The 27,614-nt window shown below is 36.4% G+C and overlaps 2 protein-coding genes across 3 annotated transcripts in view; one reads left to right on the forward strand and one right to left on the reverse strand.

The window, feature by feature from the left end:
• Nucleotides 1–27,614, reverse strand: part of ANO3 (anoctamin 3) — a 258,988-nt gene that overhangs the window by 111,363 nt on the left and 120,011 nt on the right. For both annotated transcript variants that reach the window (XM_067038079.1, XM_067038080.1), the window contains exons 5-6: nt 14,621–14,779; nt 1,206–1,306 (exon numbers count right to left, since the gene is read on the reverse strand). In XM_067038079.1, coding sequence (XP_066894180.1) covers nt 1,206–1,306; nt 14,621–14,779 — 260 coding nt within the window. The remainder of the gene's footprint in view (nt 1–1,205; nt 1,307–14,620; nt 14,780–27,614) is intronic.
• Nucleotides 1–27,614, forward strand: part of MUC15 (mucin 15, cell surface associated) — a 106,168-nt gene that overhangs the window by 44,787 nt on the left and 33,767 nt on the right.

Below are 27,614 nucleotides of genomic sequence, written 5' to 3' on the forward strand. Positions count from 1 at the left end.
AAGAATTCAAAAGACTACTCATTTTCTTCTGTTTTTCATTTTGTTATTATTATTATTTTTGCCAAGCTCTTCAAGGTATTATTTACCTATCTTATAAATATCATCTGTACAGAGAATTTTGAATCTTTTACCCAAGCAGGAATGGGAGTCAATTGAAGTATCTAATTCTAATATTGTCACAGTAAGATTCCTCTGTAGTTGCCAACGTTTAATCAATTTCTGTTTTGTGGGCAATGACTGTGGTTGCATCTTCCAAAGCCTGAGGTGTTTCAGATGACTAAAAAGACAGTGATCAACATCCCATGTTTCATCTTGAATACTGTAGATGCTTGTCATGAGACCTGAGGCTGTCAGCACTCTTATAGAGTCGGCCTCTTCCATGCTACCAGGTCTGAGAAATTTCTCCATATTTTTGAATTGCATTCTTACTGTTCATTCATATTCATTTTCTAGAGGTTCTTTTACTTGGTATCTTGTTACCCTAAACTTTTTTAAACCTTCTTAGCAGTTGATAAAGCATACTGAGCTCCAAATAAGTGTAAATATTCATATCTTCAATGTGAGTTAAAACTGTGCACATAGTAGAAACACTTGAATTTTATTGTGAGAGATCATGAAGGAAAGTGATAGATTCTGCTTATAACACAAAACACACAATATGGGGAAACACATCTATTCAATTTTTGCTTGCCTATAGGAAGGACTGAAAAATCTTTGAACTGAGAAGGCTTTTTATTACCATTTATCCTTTGGCATTGAGGACAGAGCTAAGGAACCATCTGGTTGAATTCCACCTGAGGAATGATTCTTGCTAACTGCTATACAGAGAAAGAACACTGTATTTGTATACATAAGGATGCTACACACTTACATTTCCTGACTTTCACAAAAATAAGAGTTCCATCTACCTATATTAAATAAGAAGTGAAATTGATCTTGGGAATTATAAGTTAAAATTTGAAAATAACTATTTTTCCCTCCCTCTAGTCAAGTCCAGCTAGAAATGATATAGCTGGGAACCAGAACACTTACCACATTAAGCGAGCAAATTAGAAGGAAAGATAAATGTCCAAGATAAGCTAAACTTTGGAAGAAAAAGCATTTCTTCTGTAGAAAGAATTACATTTATTGCTCTCAAGTTTTGCAAAAAAAACAGGCTCATCTTAATATACATTGAGATAGAATGAAATAAAATTTGGAAGTACCTGAAGGGCATCCTGATATTCAGCCTCTCTGCATACTTGCACAACGTGTCCCATGGAATATGAATTTTAATAAACATGATATCAGGGTTTGCAACAGCTGGCTGCAAAGGACAGCAGAACAGACACCACTTAGAGTCAGAGATGATAATATCATGCCACAATTTGATCTGAGAGGGAAGAACATTGTCCCCTTGTCTACACATGAAACATTATCGCCCATTTAAAAGGAATTTATATGAATAAAATTTCTTAATACAGAAATACCTTAATCAAAATGTAATAATGTCATTTTATGCAAGAAATAATCATCCATGAGAGTTAGTGCATTTTCTTCCTTTGATCATTATCAAGATCCAGAATCCCCAATCAGAACAATCATGAGCCAATTAGGAATCTGCAGTTATTCTTGTTTGACACCTTCTCATGATCCTCTCATTCCTGCTCTGGGGTGGCGGGATGGGGGGCAGTGGTGGTAGTGGTAAAAACAACACTGACAGTTGCTACCACTTATTCATTCACTTATTCTTCTAGCACATTTTATTGAGTAATTACTCCTTGCGAGGTCCTGTGAAAATCCTGGGGATAAACAGAGTATAAATCCTACAAGTCCATAGCCTTACAGAGCTGTCAAATTTGCATGCTTACTAGAATCTTAACAGGTTAGTATACTGTTTCCTGCAAGAGATCATAAGACTTTGTGTCTTTGATCTAGACAAGAGGTTTTTAAGCAAAATCAAGTGCACATCAGAATTATCTAAGGAGCTTTTAACAAAATTGAATACTCTGGTCTAATTCTTAAGAATTCCCAGAATTGGATTCCATTGTTCTGAATATTTTTCTCATACCACTAACAGAGAATCAGATGTCTTTTTGAACCAGATAATCATCAAGATTCCTAGATTTGGTCCAGTAGTCTAAAATAGGTAACTAAATAATTGACCATTTTGTCATTATATATCATTAATGTTCATATTATACTTAAAAAAAAAGCCTAGACAGTTATTTTCTGAAATTTCTACAATATCTGAGGCCCACAGAGCAAGAAAGAAGTTTGTGGCCACTGTAGCACTGAATTCCACAGAGCTTATTCCTCAAATGATTAGAGAAGCTGAATTATGTCAAGGAAGAACTGCTCTTCACTTCCATTTAGGCACAACATGTCAGGTTACATACAGCTGGACTGCACTTGGTTAACATTTTTCCTTTAAATTTCAACTAGATGGAACATCTCAAGAAACATAACAATCTTAAAAGCTCAAAAGTATGGAAGAAATTTATCAGTCTAATTTAAAATTATATATTTAAAAATTAAACTGTACAACTTCATATATTCAAAAAGCTATGTTTTAGATATGGCTAATTTCATGAATTTGCCAGAACATATTTCAAATTTGTAGTACCCACATTTTAAAACAGTATTATTAGAGAGCCATGGGACAATCATTGGAATAATACTCAGCTGTAGACAGAAGGCTGATCACCATTGACACTGGACAGGCACTTTCACAGACTAGCATTTGGAAGTGTTTGTTCCCTGAAGTATTATGAAAAAAGGGGGGATCATTCCAAGGGCAAGACAATTTAGGGTTTCTCACTAGAGGACTTGTGAGACATTTTAATATGCATGTACTTGCTAAAATATATGAGAAGGTAAATAAAGTAAACAGAATTTCCAAAATTTTGGACCATGTGTTATTTTTTCTTTATAGTTTATTGAGGTACTAGGTATTTTTCAAGTCGCCAGGGGAAAATAGCAAAAGGTTCTTCCTGTGCAATTTCCAAAGGACTTTCCTACTTCAAATATGTTTGTTTTAAATTAAAGATAAAGAATTATAAAAAAATTAACAATGACAGAAGGCATATTAGGTGTTAACTATCTAAAGGCCTTTGAATTCAGACTAAGTTTACACACTTTAGCTATGCTTGAGGAAATAATGTATATAACTTTTTAAATGAGTATTAATTCATTCAAACAACTGTTTGTTTAAAAATATATCTTTTTCACTCAGCTAGAAATCTGTCACTGATCAAGGAAAAAAAGAATAATTATGATGTTGATATCTCCAGGCTCTTTTTAGTAACTGTCCCAGACTTGGTTGAAAGGTTTCTGTGCAGGAGTGGCAAAGACAAAACAAAAATCTTTCTAAAGCATAGGCATTCACCTATTTAAATGACTCCCTCATGTGAGGCAAGTAAAAGGATCATTTCATGTTTTATTATAGTTTTTCCTGTTTTATCCATACAAAAGTTCTTATATTCAAAGTGACAGCAAATATCCTTTTTTTGAAATGATGGTGTCGGCTACTGGTGTTACACCAACTTGCCTTTCACTTACCAAGCACAACGTAAATATATTTATTTAATCCTAAACTGCCTACTTAGAAGAAATCACATGGTATGGAAGAAAGAACATAGTGTTTGGAATCACAAAGAGGTAAGTACAAATTCCATCTCTACCATCTACTAGCTCTACAGCCTTGGGGAAATTACCTATCCTCTCTGATCCTCAGTTTTCTCTCCTGGGATATGGAGAGAATGGTCTTAATTCACAGAGTTGTGAGTCTTATGAGAGACTGGACTATAAAGGGTCCAAGTATAAGAGGTTTACCCAGAATGTTCATTCTCAGTTAAGAGCATGCCTCTCAAATCAGACCATGGTCAAAATAATGGCTAATTTCAAAACTTCACTAGAATCTTTCTCTTTTTTCTTTTTCTCAGTAAACAGCTACCTGATTCATCTTTGGTGGAAACTTCCCTTGATTTTGTAGACCTTCTATAGTAGGCTATGAGTTATACAAGCAAAAAGCCAGTAACAACCTATGATTTGGGGAAAACTATTAAGTACAGTGACTTGAATCAAGTGATTGAAGAGTTAAATATTTTCTTTTGGTAATATAAATGGTATAAACTGTAATAACACTATATTCCTATAGACTATAGTTTCTTTGGAAAAATTATCTATTTCCTCTGTATGTATTTAAAGTGCCCTATGCCTTTATGTCATTGTTTAGTTCGTAGGGAGATGTGGGTTCTTTTTCAGCAGTTATTCAAGGACAGAGAAAATGAAATCCTCAAGATTACAGAAAACATATTCAGTGCTTATCTCCCCCCAGAATCTGGAAGTGAGACCTCTATGAAAATGAATGAGTCCAGACTCAGACAAAAATCAATCTATACCAGAATGGCACATTCTACATGTGGGATGATTTAAGACAAAAACCAACCCCTTGGGCTTCCCTGGTGGCGCAGTGGTTGAGACGCGGGTTCGTGCCCTGGTCCGGGAAGATCCCACATGCCGCAGAGTGGCTGGGCCCGTGAGCCATGGCTGCTGAGCCTGCGCGTCCAGAGCCTGTGCTCCGCAACGGGAGAGGCCACAACAGTGAGAGGCCCGCGTACCGCAAAAGAAAACAAACAAAAAACAGAAAAACAAACAAACAAAAAAACCAATCCCTTGACAAATGCACTGATGTTAAGCTATTGCATTCCCTCCAATGGTTTCACACAAGTTTGAAAGCAGGGATCTCTATTGTGGAATGAGCAGATACTGGGACACAAAAAAATAGTTTCTCAGGAGCTGAGCCTTATTCTAGTATAAATGAAGATCATACCCTCCCACAGAGCATCATCGTTCTTGAACCTAGGAATCTTGGTTGCCAGAATATTTTAGCAGCATGAAGAAGGAGAGACTAATACACGCATGGGTATTGGGAGAGACCTGGGAAGGTTTAGCCTCCACACCAGGAAAACCTGAGTTTCATACTACCCTTTGGTTCCTGATTTGTTTTACCTTACGGTACGCACAGCTAGAATCTGGTCACTCCCAACTTCCTCCACAGCCACCACCCTGGTCTAAGTCACCATCATCTCTGGCCTAGATTTCTACAGTGTTTCTAACAGAGCCTTTGCTCACATTCTTGCCCCCAAGTCTATTCATAGCACAATGGCCAGAGCTATTCTTTAAAATGTGACTCAAATCATATAACTTCTCAGAACCCCATTTCAATCAGAGTGAAAACCAAAGTTTTTCCAATGACCTACACAGCCTTTTATAATTTCACCTTCAATATCTTGTGAACCCACTCCTACTAATCTCCCTCTCATTCACTCTACTTCCATCATTTGGTCACTTACCATGACTTTCCTGCCCTCACCCCATCATTCTTAAACCTGCTCTAGTTTTTCCTATGGTACTTATTATCTTCTAATGAATGAGTCTATTTATGTAAATGCCATGAGAGAAGGGATTTTCACTTTGTTCATTTATGTCTACTAAGCACCTAGTTCTATGCCAGGCATGTAGTAGTCACTAAGCATTGGTTGAGTGGATGAATGAATGAATGAGTTAACTTACTTTGAGTACACATTCTATGTAACGTGTACCTAAGCAAGAGATTATGAAGACAAGAAAGCAAATAAACCAGAATTATTCTGGAAGAGGTACTATGTCAGGATTCAAATTGGCATCATGAATAGCTGGCTTAGCACTGATTATTAATTCATTTCTGTCAACGCTTAAGATGTGAAAAAATCTATTACACTCAAATAAAGGAGATGCTTTAGAAGGATGTTACTTCATTAATTCTACCACTGATGAATGAAACGTCAAGCTGAGTGCATATACAGCTAGAACATTTCTAATTTTGTATGTCTTAACTTTAAAAATATATATATATATCTTTTCCAAGCAACATAAATTGTCTTCTCTTACAATTTCCTCAATTTAATTTCTCTTTTGCTGTACCTCTACTTAAAAAACAAAAGTAGTTTTATTTTCTTGCAGCTACTGAGCAGGAGGTTGGTAAAGGGCTGGTGTTGGCAGGGAGAAAAATTACTTTCTCCCTTGGAATCAGAAGCTCCCAATCTGGCACTATTCTGTGTAGCTCTGATGCAGGCAGGCTTTTCCAAGGGAACAAAGCACCCCCCGCCTTCACACTTCACAGTATTATATAATTATTCCATCCAAAATTCCCAAGAGGTAGAAGATTCATTCTTGAGAGAAAAGGAAATTTTAAAATGTGTTTTTACACAGTCGCTCTACAAGTTGGTGGCAGAGAGCTGAAAAAAGACAAAAAGGAATATGGTAGCTCACGGTATTAAGTCTAAGATAAAAACAAAATGCTGATATAATCTGGAAATACACTTGGATAACAAAGCACCTATCCTGACAGTTACAGATCATCTACCTATTCATTTATACAGTCTTCAAATATGGGTCATTAACTGCTGATGATGTGATTATCTAGAAACTGTCCACATCAACATGCAATTTAATGAAGATTTGAGATGCACTCTGTGTCAGGCTCCGTGCTTAACTCTGGGGAATATAAACTTTAAAAATGGGAACTTGTTCCCTAGGGAATACTCCCATTTTTCAGCTAACAAATCCAATACTTGCTGACATTTTCACAATTTCATTTTCCCTTTCCACCTGCCACAAGCTCTAAATATTTTCAATTTAATAGTTATTAAAATTAAGTTGCAAACAAAGCCCACAGCCTATAATAATAGAAACTTTAAGAAGAAATAAATGTTTATGATAATGCAAAATGCTGGATTTGATAGTTCAGATAGCTACAAGTATTTAGATACCAGTTAGTCATCAGTTAACATAAGGTTTAAACTAAAAATATATCTAGGTTCTATCTTGTAATCATGGAGTTAAGTATCTTTCTATGTCTGTTTGCTTAAAAGGGTGATACACATGATATTGATTTTTTTTAATAGTGGCAGAATTCTAAGAATTCTAAGATCCTCATGCCCTACTGTGCTTGTCTTGTACAATCTCCAAGTTCTGTGAATATTATGGCATATTCACTCCAGGATTAAGTTCTATTATAAGGCACATTTGCTTTTAAAAAAGAGATGTTGTCTTCCACTGCAGATAAGTCTCTAAAAAGGACTGGGCTTTTTTCCTGGCAAGAGAGATTCAAAACAGCAGAAGGACAAAAGGGAGAGTCTCCCTTGTGAAAAACGGTGGGGGGATGTGGCAAGAAATGAGAATGGCCTCTAGGAGCTGAGAGAGGTACCTGGCTGATAGCTAGCAAGGAGATGGGCAACTCAGTCCTACAACCACGAGGAACTGAATACTACCATAATCACATAAGCTTGAAAGAGTATCCTGAGTTCCAGGTATGAATGCAAGCCCATCCAACACACTGATTTAAATCTTGTGAGAAACAGAGCCAAGAGCTCAGCCATACCATGCCCAAACTTCTGCTCTGCAGAACTGTGTGCTAACAAATGGGTTTTATTTTAAGCTGATGAATGTGTGGTGATTTGTTAAGCAGCAATAGAAAATCAATATAAACAGTGTCGAACAATCTTGTGGAAATTTTAAGGCGATACTTTTTCATGATATAATGTTAGCATGCTTATTTTATTTATTTACTTATTTTTGGCTGCATTGTGTCTTGGTTGCTGCACACAGGCTTTCTCTAGTTGTGGTGAGCAGGGGCTACTCTGTTACAGTGCGCAGGCTTCTCATTGTGGTGGCCTCTCTTGTTGCAGAGCATGGGCTCTAGGCATGCAGGCTTCAGTAGTTGTGGCTCATGGGCTGTAGAGCACAGGCTCAGTAGTTGTGCCACATGGGCTTAGCTGCTCCACGGCATGCAGGATCTTTCTGCACCAGGGCTCGAATCCATGTCCCCTGAATTGGTAGGTGGATTCTTAACCACTTGCCACCAGGGAAGTCCCAGCATGGCCACCAGGGAAGTCCCAGCATGCTTATTATATGAACATGTTTTGTTCACTTAAACTGTGTTTGTCATAGCAGGTTGATTTTACACATTAACACTGTGATAATTAATTTAGTCCTAATTAACTCAACCATTTAAAAAATCAATGTCATTTCTCTTAGAATTAGGAACATAAGTAAAAATATGTTTGGCAACCAAAACAACTGTAGAAAGTTAACTTTAAATACAATTTAGAAATCTTAATTTTCCTTGATATTCTAACTCTCTACTGGATCTCCCCCTCCATCCTTCCCCAAAAGCCTTTTAATTTTTTATCTCAACTGTCTTCTGTTTCCTCGATCTTTCTCTTCTGTTTCTTCTCTTTCCTTCTCTTCCTGCCTCTCTCCATTCACCCTTCTTTCCTGGATCTTCCCCATCATCATTTAAACATCTCATATAAGAAAAAATGAAAACAGGAAGAAAGAAGTGAAACCTCATGAGACCTCATTTCCCTCTCTGGCTCTTGCTCTTAATCCTCCCATTCACAGATGAGCAAGTTGGTTGATGATATTTGCTGCAGCCTCTATTTTTGCATTATCTAGTCACTCTTCAATTCATGACAGTCTAGCTTCCAAGTCCATCTCCTCAGAGAAATGATTCTCACTGATTTCACCAAAGATTTCCACATTCTCCAACTAATTGGGCCTCTTTCTTGTCTGTCTTGACTTCTTAGCATATTTTACCCTGAAAACCAATCTTCCCTGTGACTCCTCATCTCTTCTTCTTCCACCTACATCCAACTCCTTTAACTGTCTATTTTCCTTTCCTACTTTTTACAGGCTCACTCCTAGGCTCTTTTTTTTTTTTCCATTCTCTCCAGTGATTTCGTACTAATACACAGCTTATATTACCATCTATATTATAAAGGCTAAAGCATTTACCTTCAGTTTAGACTCCTCATTTGGGCTCTAGACACAAATTTCAAACATTTTTACTTCTACTTCTCAATGGTACCTCAATTACAAGCTTATGATCTTCAGTCCCAAAATCTCATTCCACTTTCTCCCCAAATTAGCTCTCTTCTGATGGCCAGCAATTTTATACTGGCTATTCCTTCTGCAAATAGTTTTCTGTTCCCTTATCTTCCACATAATGGACTCCTTTTCATTCAGATTACTTTCTTTCACACCACACATGCTAACATAGCTACTTAGTCACACTCTCTATATAATATTATTTTGTTTTAAGTACTGGTAATATTCGTTACTATGTCATTTTCTTGTATATTTATGGTTTCTTTCCTCCCATGAGAACGTGGCCCATTTTTATCTTGGTTTCTATTTGTACCCAGAATGAAGCATATAATAGGTACTTCATTAATGTTCCTTGAATGATTAAAGAAATTGCTCAAGTCACAAGCCCAAGTTATCCTTGAAATCTTTTCTCTTTCTATCATATCCTAACCACCACAAAATATCTATATTTTAACTTAAATATCTATCAGATCTATTCATTTCTCTCCATTTCTAATGCCACCCATGATCTCTGTGCATATCCAGTCTTGCTCTTAAATCTATACTCTTTTCAGCAATCTAAGCTTTCATTTTTGAAAACAAATATGGTCATGATGCTGCCTGCTTAAATTATTCAGCAGTTTCCCATTTTTTCCTAAGAAAATCATCAAAAGTCTTAAACTACAAAATGGAATTACTTAACCCTAACCATTCTTTCCAAACTCATTTAGTACTTGTTATTTCTGCTATTAAAAATACCAGTGTTCTTCCTCCCACCACCATACTGATATTCAGTTGATCCACACTATGGTGGAGTCTGGCATCAAGGGTTTAAAAGATCCCCAGGGGATTCTAATGTGCAGCCAGTATTGAAAACCAGATTTCAATACTGATTTAATAGATGAAAACATCTATCCCTTTTATCCACCTATTTTAACTATTTCATTTTCCAAATCTCAGTTCAAAGTTTATTTCTTTGATTTTACTTCTCCCTTTCCTTCTTGTCTTCCCTCATCCTCAAGATTAGATTACTGACCTCCTTATAAGCCATTTTAGCACCATTCGCTTCTCTTTTAGGTCACTTAACATGATTTGAATTTATAAAGGGTATTGTAAGGAAGTATTTTAGACTTTATATTAATAAGTAGAAATTGAAAATCACCTTGGATTAGAGTAGCTTTATTTTGCAAAGCCACCTAAATATCCTCTTAGATATGCAAGTACTAGTCAAGTGGAAAGAGTATAACAAGATTTTTTAAAAAAAATTTGCAGCACTCTCCTTTGCTTGGGTTGGCAGAGTTCCTTAGAGATTTTTGGATCAAATTTCATATGGTTTTTAGGGCCTTTCTGGAGGGAAGATTACAAATTCCTCAACTCTGACACAAAACTAATATCATCTATTCTGCAGAATTGGGGTAGCCTTAACCCTTCCCATTGTCAGAAAAATAAGTCATTTATCTCTATGAGGAGGTAAGTAGAAGGAAAGGGGAAGTAGAGCCTGGTAACCTGTATGAACACGATAGCTACAGTTTGTGGAGATGGTCATTCCAATGAAATGTGCAGCTAAGTTTGAATACTCTTTCTGGCCAGCTGTCCTGGCACTTTATTGAACTGTGGGGACCAAATCCTAATCATGTGAATGTGAACTTAAAAGAGCTGTAATTATGGAACCTAGAATGAAAAGCCATTTGTCCAGGAAAAAAGGTACACATGTGTACCTTTTTTCCTAGAAAAAATAGAAAAAAAAAATGGGACATGATGCTTTTTTTAAGAAAAATGCTAATCTTTTGGCAGTAACTGAAGAGTGGGAGCTCAAGAATGAATGGATTTCCCTTAAAAGCAAAACAAAACCCCTTTTGGATGAATAACATCCAGTATTACTCTTGGGAAAACTTGGAGGAGTAAGAGAGAGGAACACACACAAGAGAATCTGGACTTTCCACCAAGAAAACTAGGTGGAGACTGTGAGCCAAGTTATATCTCTTTTACAAGTAAACAATTTTCATGACTGACTCCTCCACAGACTGTATGTTCAGTGAAGGCAGGAGTGTGGTCTGCTTAACTCATCTGATCTCCAACATCTTTATGGAATCTGTCAAAATTACTTGCTGAATTAAGAAATAATTATAAATACATGAGCAAAATAACTACCAGTATTATAATAGCAAGCAGGGGGCTTCCCTGGTGGCGCAGTGGTTGAGAATCCGCCTGCCGATGCAGGGGTCACGGGTTCGTGCCCTGGTCCGGGAAGATCCCACATGCCGCGGAGCAACTAAGCCCGTGAGCCATGGCCGCTAGGCCTGCGCGTCCGGAGCCTGTGCTCCGCAACGGGAGAGGCCACAGCAGTGAGAGGCCCGCATACCACAAAAAAAAAAAAAAAAAAAAAAATAATAATAATAATAATAATAATAATAGCAAGCAGGTATAAACTGCTCTGGGAACAGATGACAATCAATCACTTGATTGATTCTGTTTGTATGGAGATTTTGAGAAATCACAAGGAAATTAAATTAATAAAAACCTATCACAAGACTTGAGTTTGTAAGATTTTTTCAATAAATATTTTCTAATTGAATTAATCACTAGTGATATGGATATTCTGGGTTAAAATTCCCAGAGGAAACACAACTAAAGGAGTCAGTAGAAACTGAGATCAGAATTCCACTTGCCCAATTCTGTAACACTAGGCAGTATGTGAATAAGTCCTTACCTCATAAAGAGATAAGGCAGTGTATGGTTGTTATTTGATACATAGTAAAAAAGTTTTAATAAATATAAATGGATCAGTTTTGCTAGGGCCACCTTGAGTTATAGTTCAGTATTTCCTATGGATGTTCCTCAGATAACTAATCACAAAAGATGTCCCATGGGAACAAAAAAGTAGGGGTGGTTTCCAATATCATTTAAAAATATGGGTGACCACTCTATTACATTGATAAAGCTTATTGGCAAATTACCCAGATATTTGAGCAAATAAATCATCAAAGCTTTTGACCTTGTCAATCCATTTATTGGTAAAGTAGTTAAATCCAATCAGTAGTAATTTAGGTGTCCCTCAAATCCTTAATTTAATTTTTTTCTCTCAGTAAGGGAACAGTTGGCTAAATCACCAAGTTGTAATACTATGCACCAGAGTAAAAAATATGAGTTGGATCTAAATACACTGCAATTTAAGATATCCATAATACATTGTTAAACAACAGAATTGAATAGCAGAATAGTAAGTATATCATGACTAATTTTCTGTAAAAAATTTATATGTTTATATATACATAGAAAATATATTGAGGGACACTGAACAGTATAATTCAAGGTATTATTAGCAAGGCTACCAAAGGAGAAAAGGGTATGATTTGAGAGATGGTAGATGTGCACTTTGACTTTTTATTTTGTACGTTGTTATACTTCTGATTTTTTACATTTATTTTTCTGTAATATGATAAATACATTTTTTTAAAAAAACCTAGAATGTTTAAAATAGCAAGAGTGGTTATTTTTAGATAATAAGAGTGAGGGTTAAGTGTTATTTCCTTTCTATTTTTTATTTTTTTCCTAGTGAGCATTGTTACTTCTATTGTTTCACTTGAAAAAAATAGCTTTCCTTAAAGAACACTAAAATAAGCATTTGAAGGAAGGAAAGTTATGAGGGATAAAGAAGGGCTTTACATAATGATAAAAGGGTCATGTGTGGGTTAACGTGGTATATGGGAAATCTCTGTACCTTCCTCTCAATTTTACTATGATCCTTAAACTGCTCTAAAAAATAAAGTCTTTTTAAAAAGCATATAAGAAACAGGATTAAGAAGAAATAGTTCAAACTGAAGGTGACACAAAAAGATGGAAACATATACCATACTCTTGGATTGGAAGAATCAATATTGTCAAAATGACTATACTACCCAAGGCAATCTACAGATTCAATGCAATCCTTATCAAATTACCAATGGCATTTTTCACAAAACTAGAACAAAATCTTAAAATTTGTGTGGAGACGCAAAAGATCTCAAATAGACAAAGCAATCTTGAGAAAGAAAAATGGAGCTGGAGGAATCAGGCTCCTTGACGTAAGACTATACTACAAAGCTAGAATCATCAAAACAGTATGATACTGGCACAAAAACAGAACTATAGATCAACAGAACAGAATAGAAAGCCCAGAAATAAACCCAAGCACCTATGGTCAGTTAATCTAGGATAAAGGGGGCAAGACTGTACAATGGAGGAAAGACAGTCTCTCCAATAAATAGTGCTGGGAAAACTGGACAGCTACATGTAAAATTATGAAATTAGAAAATTCTTTAATACCGTGCACAAAAATAAACTCAAAACGGATTAAAAACCTAAATGCAAGGCTGGACACTATAAAACTCTTAGAAGAAAACAGGCAGAACACCCTTTGACATAAATTGCAGCAATATCTTTTTTGATCTGTTTCTTAGAGTAATGGAAATAAAAATAAAAATAAACAAATGGGACCTAAGTAAACTCAAAAGTGCTCGCAGAGCAAAGGAATCCATAAATAAAATGAAAAGACAACCCATAGAATGGGAGAAAATATTTGCAAACAATGTTACTGACAAGGCATTAGTCTCAAAAATTTACAAACAGCTTGTGCAGCTCAATATCCAAAAAACGAACAACCCAAGCAAAAAATCGGCAGAAGACCTAAATAGACATTTCTACAGAGAAGATATACAGATGGCCAAGAGACATATGAAAGGATGCTCATCATTGCTAAGTATTAGAGGAACACAAATCAAAACTACAAGCTATCACCTCATACCAGTCAGAATGGCCATCATCAAAAAATCTACAAATAAGGGCTTCCCTGGTGGCGCAGTGGTTGAGAATCCGCCTGCCGATGCAGGGGTCACGGGTTCGTGCCCTGGTCCGGGAAGATCCCACGTGCCGCGGAGCGACTGGGCCCGTGAGCCATGGCCGCTGGGCCTGCGCGTCCGGAGCCTGTGCTCCGCAACGGGAGAGGCCACAGCAGTGAGAGGCCCGCATACCACACACACAAAAAAAAAAAAAAAAAAAAAAAAAAAAAAAAAAAAAAATCTACAAATAATATAAATGTTGGATAGGGTGTGGTGAAACGGGAACCCTCCAACACTGTTGGTGGGAATGCAAATTGGTAGAGCCAGTATGGAGAACAGTTTGGAGGTTCCTTAAAACAATAAAAACAGAGTTACCATATGATCCAGCAATCCCACTCCTGGGCATATATCCAGAGAAAAACATGGTTCAAAGGATACATGCACAAAAGAATAGATACATGTATATGTTTAACTGAATCACTTCATCACTTTGCTGTACACCTGAGACTATCGATAACATTGTTAATCAACTGTACTCCAATACAAAATAAAAATTTTAAAACAAAAAATATTAAAACCTAGACATTCACAGTTTGGCAAACTCTTCTTTCAACATTTTGTTTTTCTTTTCATAGAGTTTTGTACTTTATATAGAATCATTCTTTCTTTAATTTTTAAAATTGTAAAAATAGTTATGCCCTTTGAAAAATATTTAAATTTACAGAAACATGTAGAGTAAAAAAGGAATATATTTTAAAATAGTACTATACATATGCATTTCTTTTACATTTGGGAGATAATTGCTATACATTTAAAAAAGCCACGTGTTATACACTTTTATACTAAAACATACACAATCATATCTCTTCCAGCATATTATACCACATAGCTAATACTATTAAAGCACATACCTCCTTTTCTAACATCAAGCCTTCTGCTCTGAGGTTCTTTTCAAATGTGTTTCTTTTGTCATACTGTATATTTGACTTTCTATAAACCAGGATGTAATCAATCCGCTTTTTGCCATCTTTGAATAGAAGTCCACTGGATGCTATGTAATTCATGTCATTCTGCAAATAAAGCAAGGGTTGTTAATAGCGTGGGTTAGATAAGCACACACATTTTGCTTTCAGTCACTTCCGTTTGAATATTGGCAATCCAATATAAAAATGTGTTTTTTACATTCCAATTGTGAGATAAGAAAAGATCATTTTAAAAGTCTGCAATCTACAGTAGGAGACAAGCTAGCAAGTGACGTTCTACGATTTGAAATTAGGCAGTCTGACACCAGAACATGGGTTCTCTGATGTTAGCATCAAAATGCGTATGTTTTATTCAATAAGAACCTGTAAAAATAATCGCCAACATACATTGAATATTTGCTCAAAATCAGGCCCAGACATAAATGTTTTACATATTTTAATATTCAAACTTTAATTTTGAAGATAAAGACAACAAGGTTTAAACAACATAAGCATTGAGAACTGAAATTAACATAATTTCCTACATGAAATAATACTCAGATAAGACATTATTTTCCTAAACCTATGTTCAACAATACCAAACCAAACAATTCCTGGGCTGCTGGTTTCAAGAAATACTTGCTCCCAGAATATAAGACTGTGATCCAACTAAAACAGCCTACTTATTAAGACTAATTGCATGCTTATTAAGACTTCTTTAAGGTCCTCCCCTTGCTCTGTCCACCAACCCCAGCTGTTTTTCCCATACTCCGACCAATTTTCAACCAACTTCCTCCCTTGCAAGATTTACGTTAAAATCCCCCAGTCCAGGTCCTAGAACCCTCTGAAAACTCTTCCCTAACTTCATCATTTTAAAACACTACTAAAACTACCCAGATGGTATCCTTACTTGCTGTAACTTTAATAAAATTAGTTTTTATGATCAACTGATTTTCATGATGGTCTTTTTCAGGGGGCTGGCACTTTGCCAGGAAACTGTTCCGCATTACTTGAATTCAAGTTTGACTTGAATTCAGTCCATGTTCTTAACTATTATATACATCATCCTTCTTTCTCCACATTTTCCATCAAACTATTTAAATATGTGTACCAACTCTCTATTCCATTTTTCCCCATACAGGCATTCTTGAGATTCAAAAATGTCTTAACATTTGGAGACCTATCAGATCATTTCAGACAAAGGCATCTCCAACTTCTTTGGAGGAGCCTACTGGGGACATACATGCAGCTCGAGGTAAAAAAGTGAGGACCAGAGTAAACTGGTGGCCAAGGAGTCGTCCAAGTGAAGCAACAAAAATGATATCTGAGTGACTGTCATCCTATAGGGACAGGTTAGGCTGCTCAGGAGCTGTCTTTTTAGAGAGAATAGGTTCATGTGTGTGAATCTGGGGATATTAGAGACTCCCACGTTCATGGACAAAAAGGTTTGCATAGGCTTTTCTTCAATGAATGAAAAGATTTTGAGATTCCCAGGATTATTTTATTGGATACTATAAAGTGACTAACAACTCCAGCAGAGTCATCAAGGCCTTGTAGTTGCATAATAATGATGATAATAATAGCTATCACTAACTGATCACTTACTATGGTGCCAGGCAGTGTGCCAAGTGCTTTATTCTTATAATTCTTTAAGGTAGATATTGATATGAGTGCCAGAAGCCAAAGAGGTTAAGTGACATACCAGATGTCATGGAAACGGCAATAGTGAAACTAGAACTCTCACCTATTTGATGGTGGTCTTGACAACTATACTGCAAAAGACAAGGAAGCATATATAAGTGCACATTACTAGGTCTGGGGCTTGAGCAGTAATAGAAGGCTAACTGGCCAAAAGGCCATTTACAGGTCCTATAGGATGGAGACACTGAGGATTTATGGCCAGAGAAGACACAATTAACTTCAGACTTTAGAGTGCTTTTGCCTCCACTTCTCCACAGGTTTCTTTGGCCAGCTTCACCAATGACATACTCATTGATGTATCCAATTAATCAATTTTCTATCCTCTTCTTTACCTTTCAGTAGTTGAATCACTCACTCCACCGTGAAATAACTTTTTTTTCCTTTGCACTCCCAAGACATCACATTTATTTGGATTTTTTCCTACTTAAATGGTTCCTTATTCTCAGCTTTTATTTCTCTCTTCCTCTGATTTGTTAAAGGACCAGTCATTGATTCTCTTGCTTCTTTATCTGCATTCCCTTCCTTGTGATTTCATTCAGTTTCATGGTTTTAAATAACAATCTATATGCTGACTACCTAATTAATATTCATAGGCTTGTATATCTAACTGTCTTCCTGATTTCTTCACTTGGATGTCTAATGGACGTCTCAGAGTTGACTGTCCAAAATGGAATTCCTTATTTTATCCAAGATGTTTCCCAAGATCCTCTTTATTCTGATTGGTTGCAAATCTATCCTTTAAATTGCTCAGATCAAAAATCTCGAGTCATCTTTATTTCCTCTCTTTTCACCCATCTAATATTCAGATCATCAGAAAATTCTTCAAAATATATATATAGAATCTGACCACTTTCTAACACCTTCATTACTACTCTTTTCCAAGATATATCACATATTGACTACATTATTATAATAGTCTGACTCATCTCCTAGCTTCTATCTTTGCTCCTCTAAAGTCTGTTCTCAACATGACAGTTAAGACACTTGAGTGATCCTCCGCATTTTAAATGACATTATGTAACTCCTCTCTTCAAGACCCTCCAGCTGCTTTCCACGATATCCCATTCTTGATCCTACTTTTCCTAATCTATTTTCCTTAGCAACTGTTAAATTCCAACATGTTATATAACACTAAATAATTTATTAATTATCTTTTGTTTACTGTCTACCTTATTCTATGGGAATATAAATTTTACAAAGGTGATAAAGTTTTACTGTTGTTCACAGAGTATTTCAAACATCTAACCCAGGGCCAGACACATAGTAAGCATTAACAAATATTTATGGGAAGAAGGAGGGAAGGAAAGAAGGGAATAATCCATAGTTATGTGTATCCAGGTAGGAATAACCTCAAAAATATAAGGCCATTAAAATATCATGTGGTCGGGCTTCCCTGGTGGCGCAGTGGTTTAGAGTCCGCCTGCCGATGCAGGGGACACGGGTTCGTGCCCCGGTCCGGGAAGATCCTACATGCCGCGGAGTGGCTGGACCCGTGAGCTATGGCCGCTGAGCCTGCGCGTCCGGAGCCTGTGCTCTGCAACGGGAGAGGCCACAACAGTGAGAGGCCCGCGTACAAAAATCATGTGGTCATTTCTCATCCTCTCCCCTCCAACATTAACTAATCAAATAAGATGAATGATCACAAAATTGTAGCAGAACTGCAATAGCCATGGCTTTCCCTTTGTTTTATACTATGACCCACTGCCTCCAGGCATCTCCATGGTAATGTAAACAAAGATTGAGCTAAAATAAAATTATATAAAATTTTTCCTCTGCATTTTCATTTTCTTAAAGTGTACCACCCTCTTAATACCAGTCCAGTATTAAGTATCACCTAAATCTTAAATTAATAATAACATATTTAATCCCAGGTGAAGGTAAAATCCTTCAATGAGAAGACCTAGAAATCACATGACAGGTTGGTAGGAAAACTATGAGAAGATAAGATAGTTTTAAAATATTTTATGTGCTTTCCCTATTTCAAGAGTAGCATGGACTGAAAGTAGAACCCTGATAGGTATTGTTATCTGTTACTCTAAGATTAAGCAAAATAAATGTTAAACTCTCCCAGAGAAGCAACTGCCTAACTATTTAAAAAACAAAAAACAAAAAACCTACATCTTTCTATGATAAGAGACCTAAGGTATTATTCACAGGTTTTGTCTCTGTCTGTGTAAACATGTTCACAAACTCTATTAACTAGCACTCTAATCTAGTATCTAATTATTTTATCATTCTAAATTATGAATAATGAGTTTTACCACTTTATCAGGCAAAAAGAAAAGTAGTTTTCAAACTGGTAATAAAGAAGCATGGCAAGATTTGGAAATCTCTTCTGAATTACATATAAAGAACATAAAATAGGTTCTACATAATTTTAAGGTTAAGAATATTACATTTTATCTTAATACATATTTGGCAACCATTAACCAAGATGTTGATTAACCCACGTTCAAATCTGTTGTCTAAAAGCAGAATTGACAGGAAATTTATTATCTAGACAGCAAAAGAACCACCTCTTTTTTTGATACAATAACGGTTGTTCAAACATGAAATCAAGACTCATCTGGAACAGTGAAATGTTTTCCAGTTACAATGTGGAATGCATTCCATTTTACACCAGGTTTTTCATGTTTATTGTTCCCAGAAGACAGAATAAAACTAGCTTTTCTCAGAGAAGCTGGGATGCAGATCATCCATCAGGTACCTAATCTTTCAACAGCTTTGAAAACCACTTAATTATTTAAGGCATTGTAAACCATGAAGCGCAGAGACTTTCAGAAAAGCTTGTCTTCCTAAAGAATATCTTGAGAATGCCCAAGTTAAGGCTCAGGTTTGCAAAGATTTTAGACCATTTGAAAACTGCAATAGAAGTCTGCCTATTTGCATGAGAATGCCTTTTAGGGTATTCTTCAAATAAAATTATGTCAGTAACTGCTTGTTTGTGAGATGCATATTTTTTCTAGCATTTATTCTTCTCAATCTAACAAGAACACCTAATGAACACCTAATGTGTGCTAGGTGCTGTGCTAAACTCCAGGGATAAAAATAAGTAGACACAATATTTTCAAAGATTTTAGCATACATATGGAGTGATAGGCCTGCAAATGTTTAGTTACATTGCTATCTTACATGTGCAGTAATAGAGATCTGAGTTACAGAGTTGAAGAATATCAGGGTATAGCCAGAGGAAACCTGATTAATGGGTATCAGAAGCCATCAAGGGTCATATTATCTAGGTGAATTTACCACAGTCCTTCCTCAGGCCACTGCAAAATTAGATCTTGTCACTACTCTGCAAGTGATTGCTGATTATCTGTTAACCATATCTTTGAGGTAGTAAAATGCAGTATGACACAGTTAAGGTATTGAGCTCTGGATCAGACAGAGTTGGGTTGGTATTTTTTTGCGGTACGCGGGCCTCCCACAGCTGTGGCCTCTCCCGCTGCGGACCACAGGCTCCGGACGCGCAGGCACAGCGGCCATGGTCCACGGGCCCAGCCGCTCGGCGGCATGCGGGATCCTCCCGGCTGGGGCACGAACCGGCATCCCGCATTGGCAAGTGGACTCCCAACAACTGCACCACCAGGGAAGCCCCCCAGATTTGGGTTTTAATTAACTGTGTTCTTAGACATGTAATTTAACTTCATTGCTCAGCCTCAATTCCTGTGGCTTCGAAGTGAAGATAATAATATTATCAACATTTTAAGACTGTTGTTATGACTAAATGTGATAATGCATACAGAGCATTCTCAGTGTAATCTGACTCACTTTACAAGACTTAAGAAAAAGTTAGCTATTATCACAAGAAAACAAGGTAAAAAATGTATGCAATGCATTAACTCCTGTTGGAATTTTTCTTGTTTTCTAATGATCCAAATGACACCTTTCACATTTTGGAATGTTATCTTTCTCAGGACAAAGACAGATAGAAACATAGAAAAATAAGCCAAAGGATGTTAGTGTGAATATGGAATTAGAGCAAAGGAAAGCAGATATGCTTTATACTTATGAAACATGATTTATTACAAAATAAAAAGTGCAACAAACAGAAGCATAACAATTATTATGAGACAAACACCTTTATAACTACTACCTAAGTCATGAAACACCAGATACCCCCCTTTTATCCTTTCTCTCAATCATGATGCCCTCTGCACCCCTCTCCCCCAAGGTAATCATAATCCTGAAATTTATGGTACTATTTTCCCACTTTTCTTCAATTTTATCACCAAAGGATATATCCTTCAACATTATATTTGAGTTCTGTCCTTTTCAAACTTTATGTAAATGTAAATATATAATGAGTAATCTATTGCGTCTGGCTTCTTTCATGTAATACTATGGGTGTGAAATCCATCCCTGATTTTCATATATTTGTAGTTTACTTTTTCACTGTTATAATATATTACCCTATGAATACAACAAAACTTATTTATGCTTTTTACTAATGATGGATATTTGGGCTGTTTCTAGTCTTAATTATTACAAATAAAGCTAAAATAGGCATTCATGTGTATATCTTGTAATACAACTGTCCATACATTTCTATCAAGTATGTACCTAAGAGAAAAACTGCTGATTCACAGGGAATGCTTGTTTTCAACTTTAGTAGATAATGCCAAACTACTTTCTAAACCAATTTAAATCTCTACCAGTAGTATTTATATTACCCCTGCTTTATAACTTTTTCCCAGTCTTTTAGAAATAATAATTATTACTATTTTTTTTAGACATCCTGGTCTATTCTTAAAAATTGGACTTATTTTCCATAATATGTGGAAATGAGAAGAAAACATTCTTCTCAGTATGCAAGAGTCTCAGGTGCTACTAGTATCTACTCCTACCCACAACACTACGTTTATCCAAATTTCAGTGTTTGGAATGCAACAAATTATTGCCATGCCCATTTACCAGGTATTTCTGTTTTTGTTTGGATTTAGAGAGAGAGGCACAGATGCGGAAGGGCAAAGGAAGCAGGGCATGACTCAGGCCCACTCAAAAGACTGCGCCTGTTGAGAAGGGTAGCAGATGCTTAGTTTCCTAGAGTGTGTGGCCACTGCAACCCCAAATTAAGGATAGACCATGGGCCAGATTAGCCCGTCTCCTCTGTAATTTCGGTGCCATTAGGCTGGTTTCAGTTAATAAGGCCAAGTGTCTGTTCCAGGCCTGTGTTTCTTAATCCTATCCTACAAATCTTCAAATAATGAAATCTTTTTCATTAGTTTCCAGTGTTGGTGTTTGCTTTCGTGTTTCTGTATCCTTTTTTGGCAGTCTCTAATGGAAAACTTGGAGACGGCAGTCCAGACACTGTGATTCTGATGCCATGTTTCACTCAGAAGTTCTAGCTTTATACTCCTTAATTAGAGAAACAGCCAAGCAACCTTTATATGTAACCGTAATTTATTTCAGAGTAAAACCATTTCTCATAATAGCTCTTGTTATTGGCCTTACCTGTTACAGAGGGAAAAATAAGGTTTTTAATATTTCTTCCATTTCAGACAAATGAGAAGCAGTTTTGTCAAGAAAAATCACATATTTACAACAACAAAAAAATCCCTATTAAAAAAACCAAATTAACAGAAAGCACATCTTACACTATGGTTCAAAAGATATTCCACACATAGTTGTAAATTTAGTAAGTGCTACTGGATTAATTAAAATTCTGGCTCTTCTATCACAGAAAGTTTTAATTTTAAAGTGGTACTTATAGAAGAAAAATGTTTTAATTTTCTGAGTTTCCTGGGGGATAAAAATATATTAATACATATGTATATATATATATATATATTTTTTTTTTAATGCACCAACCTTAACTTAAAATGTGCCAGAAATGTTATTACATTCAAATGTTTCTATGCAAATCTTCTCTAATTATGAGTCTGAGGAATCTCAAAAAATCTGACCTCAGTGTTACACAGTGTGGTTTCACTGCTGGTAAAAACCTGGCCAGGCTTGTCTTTCCGCCTCCTTAACAGAAAGTCAACCCCACCTCTAGTCCACGCAGCCATCAGAAATATACAAACCTCTATTTCAGTAACTCTGCAGTACTCTAATGAGATGGCAGAGTCTCTAACTGATTGCATTCCAGCTCCTATTATTTACAGTCTGGCAGACATTTAAGAAAATAACAACTAATTAACATTTAAAGAAATAATAATACTAATATAAGCTAAGCAGAAAACAAGTACTCCTCTACACACTCTGCATATATTAACACATTTCATGCTCACAGAACTGAGAGATAACTACTGTTTTTCCCATATCACAGATGTTAAAATTGAGGCAGACTTTAAAATGGATGGAAAGGTCTTTTCATTCTCTATATTCTCAACTATTGCTGAGATAGGAAACCAAGGGCACTGGAAAGCATCATACATTTTACATCACTGTTATAATTACCACCACTGATGTTGTCACTTATGGAAATAGAGAATTTTTAATAATTTTAATTAAAGAACTAAAAGAATACTTCATTTGCTGAATTAGCTTTCTAACCTTGTACTATTAGGATTTGAGATATCTATATCTAATGATAGATTGACTCAACAGTCATAACGATAGCTAACATTTATCAAAGATTTTCTACAAGCCAAGAATTTAGCCAAGCACTTATGTATACCAACTAATTTAATCCTTATAAGAACCCAATATGGCAGTTTTATCATTAGCCCAGTTACATGTATAAGGCAACAGTGCCCAAGGTCAGTGAGTCAGTCAGCTGTAGCGTGGATTAGAATCCAGGCAGGCTGAGATGAAGCACTGGCTCTTAAGCACTGCATTTTTTTTTAACATCTTTATTGGAGTATAATTGCTTTACACTGGTGTGTTAGTTTCTGCTTTATAACAAAGTGAATCAGCTATATATATACATATATCCCCATATACCCTCCCTCTTGCATCTCCCTCCCTCCCACCCTCCCTATCCCACCCCTCTAGGTGGTCACAAAGCACCGAGCTGATCTCCCTGTGCTATGTGGCTGCTTCCCACTAGCTATCCACCCTACGTTTGGTAGTGTATATATGTCCATGTCACTCTCTCACTTTGTCCCAGCTTACCCTTCCCCCTCCCCATATCCTCAAGTCCATCCTCTAGTAGGTCTGTGTCTTTATTCCTGTCTTGCCCCAGGTTCTTCATGACCTTTTTTTTTTTTCTTAGATTCCATATATATGTATTAGCATATGGTATTTGTTTTTCTCTTTCTGACTTACTTCACTCTGTATGACAGACTCTAGGTCCATCCACCTCACTACAAATAACTCAATTTCATTTCTTTTTATGGCTGAGTAATAGTCCATTGTATATATGTGCCACATCTTCTTTATCCATTCATCTCTTGATGGACACTTAGGTTGCTTCCATGTCCTGGCTATTGTAAATAGAGCTGCATTTTATAATCCCTCTCTGCTCAGTGAGATGCTATTCCTATTTTCATTTTACTTTCTTCACGCTGCCTCTTGTTCTATATTGCATATGTGTATCTCATAATTATGGCATGCTACTAATTAAAAATCATTATTAACCATGGAATTCAATCAATTTATAATTAATAAGGTATTGATTTCATTAACCCCCAGAGATAGCTTGTGATATCTTGGCAGCTGGGCCTCCATAATATGATCGGCTTAGTATTTAGCAAGCTGTGCCACACTGACTTTGAAAAAAAATGTTTTAAGATTCACAAGACAGTACATCACTCAAGGAACCCAAAGGGTGCCTTGTCAGCCAACCACAGAAGGCTCCCTCTGAGGCCTGGCAGATAACATTATACATGGAGCTTGGGTAATGGAAGAGAGAGATGTTGCTGACTGATTGTTCATTCAGAGGCAGAGCTAGGGCAACAAGGTGAGCTGAACGCAGGATTCAGAAATCAGTCATAAGCTTCTTCTCTAGTGGAAGTCTAAGAGCCACTTGTCTCATTTGGGATTCCCATGGGGAGTCTCTTCATCTCCCTTTCACTTGAGACTTAGTGGACGCACAAGCTGTGTGGCTCTGTGTAACCCCCATATTAAGGAATGAGGCTTGGGAGAAGCAGTCAGTGCCCCTCTTTCTCACTGCTCATGCTTCTTGGGAAAATAGGGAAGGAAACAAGCCACTGCCTTCTACCCTGACCTAGAGGGAGGCGCACATGGATTCAGCAGCTTTGCCTGCCCACAGCATATTTAATTGGTGGGACAAAGCTGTTTGCTCCAAATGGTAGCTTCAATAACAAAGCACCCTAAAAATTCTGGACCTTACCCTAATCTGGACCTAGATCTAATTTTTGAATCTCACTCTCCCAGGGAGAGGACTTTTAGAGGAACAGAGTCACTTGGGGAAAAGATAGGACTAAAGATTCCTGTTTTTCTTATTTCTTGATAACTTCACAGGGTTCAGAGTTTCATGGTTTGTTTTTAAATCATACCAGTTTTTTCAGCTTAGAAGTGACTGAGTTGCCAAGTGAAAGAAGTGAGTTTGAAAGGCAACATATTGTATGATTCCAACTATATGACATTCTGGAAAAGGCAAAACTATGAGGATAGTAAAAAGATCAGGGGTTGCCACAGGTTAGGAGGATTTTTAGGGCAGTGAAACTACTCTGAATGATACTATAATGATGGACACATATCATCATAAATTTGTGTTAACTCAGAGATTGTACAACAGCAAGAGTGAACACTAACGTAAACTACAGACTTTGGGTGATTATGATGTGTTAATGTGGGTTCATCGATTGTAACAAATGTACACTCTGGTGGGGATGTTGATAATAGGGGAGGCTGTGTGTGAGTGGGGGCAGAGAGTATACGGGAAATCTCTGGCTTTTTGCTCCATTTTTCTGTGAACCTAAAACTGCTTTTAAAAAGAAAATCTTTTTGAAAATTTTTTTTAAATGCCGAGTTAAATGTCATATACCTTACAAGCTACTCTATGTCTCTTATTGCCACTTTCCTAGCAATATTAAATTTACATCTTGGGGAAAAAAGAGACATCTTCACATAAAAATGTAAAAACTGAAGGACTTTGTTTCTTTTCATTTTGCTGCATGATCCTTTTTCTCTAATAAGACAATGTATTTGTTCAAGAAATATTTATTTTACAATGTTTATATACATGTATATTTATTTATTTATCTATTATGTGCTAAGGATGCTTGTAGGCTTTGAGAATACAGCAATGAACAAGGCAAAATGAGGTATATCCTCCTGTAAGGAAGATATAGTAAAGAAATAAATACATGATATAATCCAGATAGTGCCAAATACTATGCAAAAATAAGTTTGGTGTTTTGGAGGAGCGTCAGTAAAGACCACTTTAATGGACAGAAATAAAGATGTAGGGGGCTTCCCTGGTGGCGCAGTGGTTGAGAATCCGCCTGCCGATGCAGGAGACACGGGTTCGTGCCCTGGTCCGGGAAGATCCCACATGCCGCGGAGCAACTAAGCCCGTGAGCCATGGCCGCTGAGCCTGCGCGTCCGGAGCCTGTGCTCCGCAATGGGAGAGGCCACAACAGTGAAAAAAAAAAAAGATGTAGGGTTTGCAGTTGGGGCAATAAGATTCAAGTTACAGAGAGCAGTCAAATTTATTTTTCTATAAAAGGAATAGTTCAATAGTTCACATAATTATTGTGAAGGGATGATTAAGTAATAAGGCAATGTGCATAAGTAGGATGATCTCTTGTTCATTTTAACACCCCATCCTTACACATAGGATACGATAAATACGTTAAACGAGATAATGCATAAATGACAGGAGTAAAAATTATGTAAAATATTGTAAACTTATTATTACTACTACTATTACAATTATGTGATGTTATTATTTACTCTACTCAATATTATTACCATTATTCTACTCAATATTATTATTTAGTAGAAATATAGAGGAGAGGGAGAAAGTTCTGAAAAGGTGGCCCTTTGTGTAGCCAGGGAAGCAAATAAGTACAAAAGAAAAGTGATTTTTGAAAATATCGCTTCTTACACTAAAGAGATTCATGAGATTAGGCCCTTATATTTTTGTCAAGCCAAATACTTGGAATTGTGCTGATAGAGCATCTTGCTGACTAAATTTTTATTGAATTAATTCAATGAATGCTTATGAATTATACAAAATTAATTTACTCAAAACTTCAAATCTTTTTTGGTCAGTCAGAAAAGGATATTGTTGATTATATTTCCTTGGCCTGCTGACAAGTACCTGCTGGTATATTTCAGTGTCAATTTGTTCCATTAATGGTATACCAAAAATTCATTGATGAGGTTGCATTTTAATGTATCAGAATAGCAGATTTTATGGTAAGTGTATGAGCTATCTATTGTTGCATTAAAAACTTAATACAAACTTAGGAGCTAAAAACAATGTAGATATATTATCTTACATTTCTGTGGGTCAGAAGTTCAGGCATGGCTCAGTGGGTCTTTGGGTCAAGGCCACACAAAGCTGCAATCAAGGTGTTAGCAAAGCTGTACTCTCATCTTTAGACTTGACTAGGGAGAATCCACTTCTAAGATAACTCAGGTTCTTAGTAGAATTCATTTCCTTGTGGCTAAGGAACGAGTATCTGACTTCTTTCTGGCTGTTAGCTGGAGGCCATTCTCAGCTTCTAGTAGCTTCTTACTGTTCCTTGACATGTGGGCATTCCCAATATGGCAGCTTACTTCATCAAACACACAAGAAAAGTCTCCAGAGTGAGCTGGAGAGCAAGACAGAGTCTTATGTAATGTGGCATAATCACAGAAGGAACATATCTCTTTTGCCTTATTCTAGAATTTAGAAGCAAGTATATAGGGGAGAGGATTATACAAGAAAGTAAACACCAAGTGGCAAAGATGATTCAGGTCATCCTAGAGGCTGTCTGTCACAGTAAAGTTTATAAATTAGATAAAAGTTAAAGATCTGGTTTAAAAGATTAAAAGGTTGATTTTTAAAAGTAATCTTATGAAATACTATACGAGGGAAGGAAAGTTTATGGTCTCATTCACCAAACTCCTCAAAGGAACAACTGGGCGATAATATCAGTTTAAGAAAGGTCAAGAGGAAATAAAAAATATAAAAATAAGGAAATGAAAGAATTTAGATTTTACTCATGGTTCTATGCCTGCATAGAATGTCTTCAGACAATTGTGTTTTCCTCTGGGTTGCTCAATTCCTCTACCAAGAATCAAAGAGTGGGTGCAAAACAAGTAAGGGTTCCTATAGCTCTGACATTCACGATGCTCTTCTTTTTTCCAAATATTTCTCCAAGAGGCTGTTTTTTAAAGA

This window comes from Kogia breviceps, chromosome 7, assembly GCF_026419965.1.
Source record: "Kogia breviceps isolate mKogBre1 chromosome 7, mKogBre1 haplotype 1, whole genome shotgun sequence".
Taxonomy (NCBI): domain Eukaryota; kingdom Metazoa; phylum Chordata; class Mammalia; order Artiodactyla; family Physeteridae; genus Kogia; species Kogia breviceps.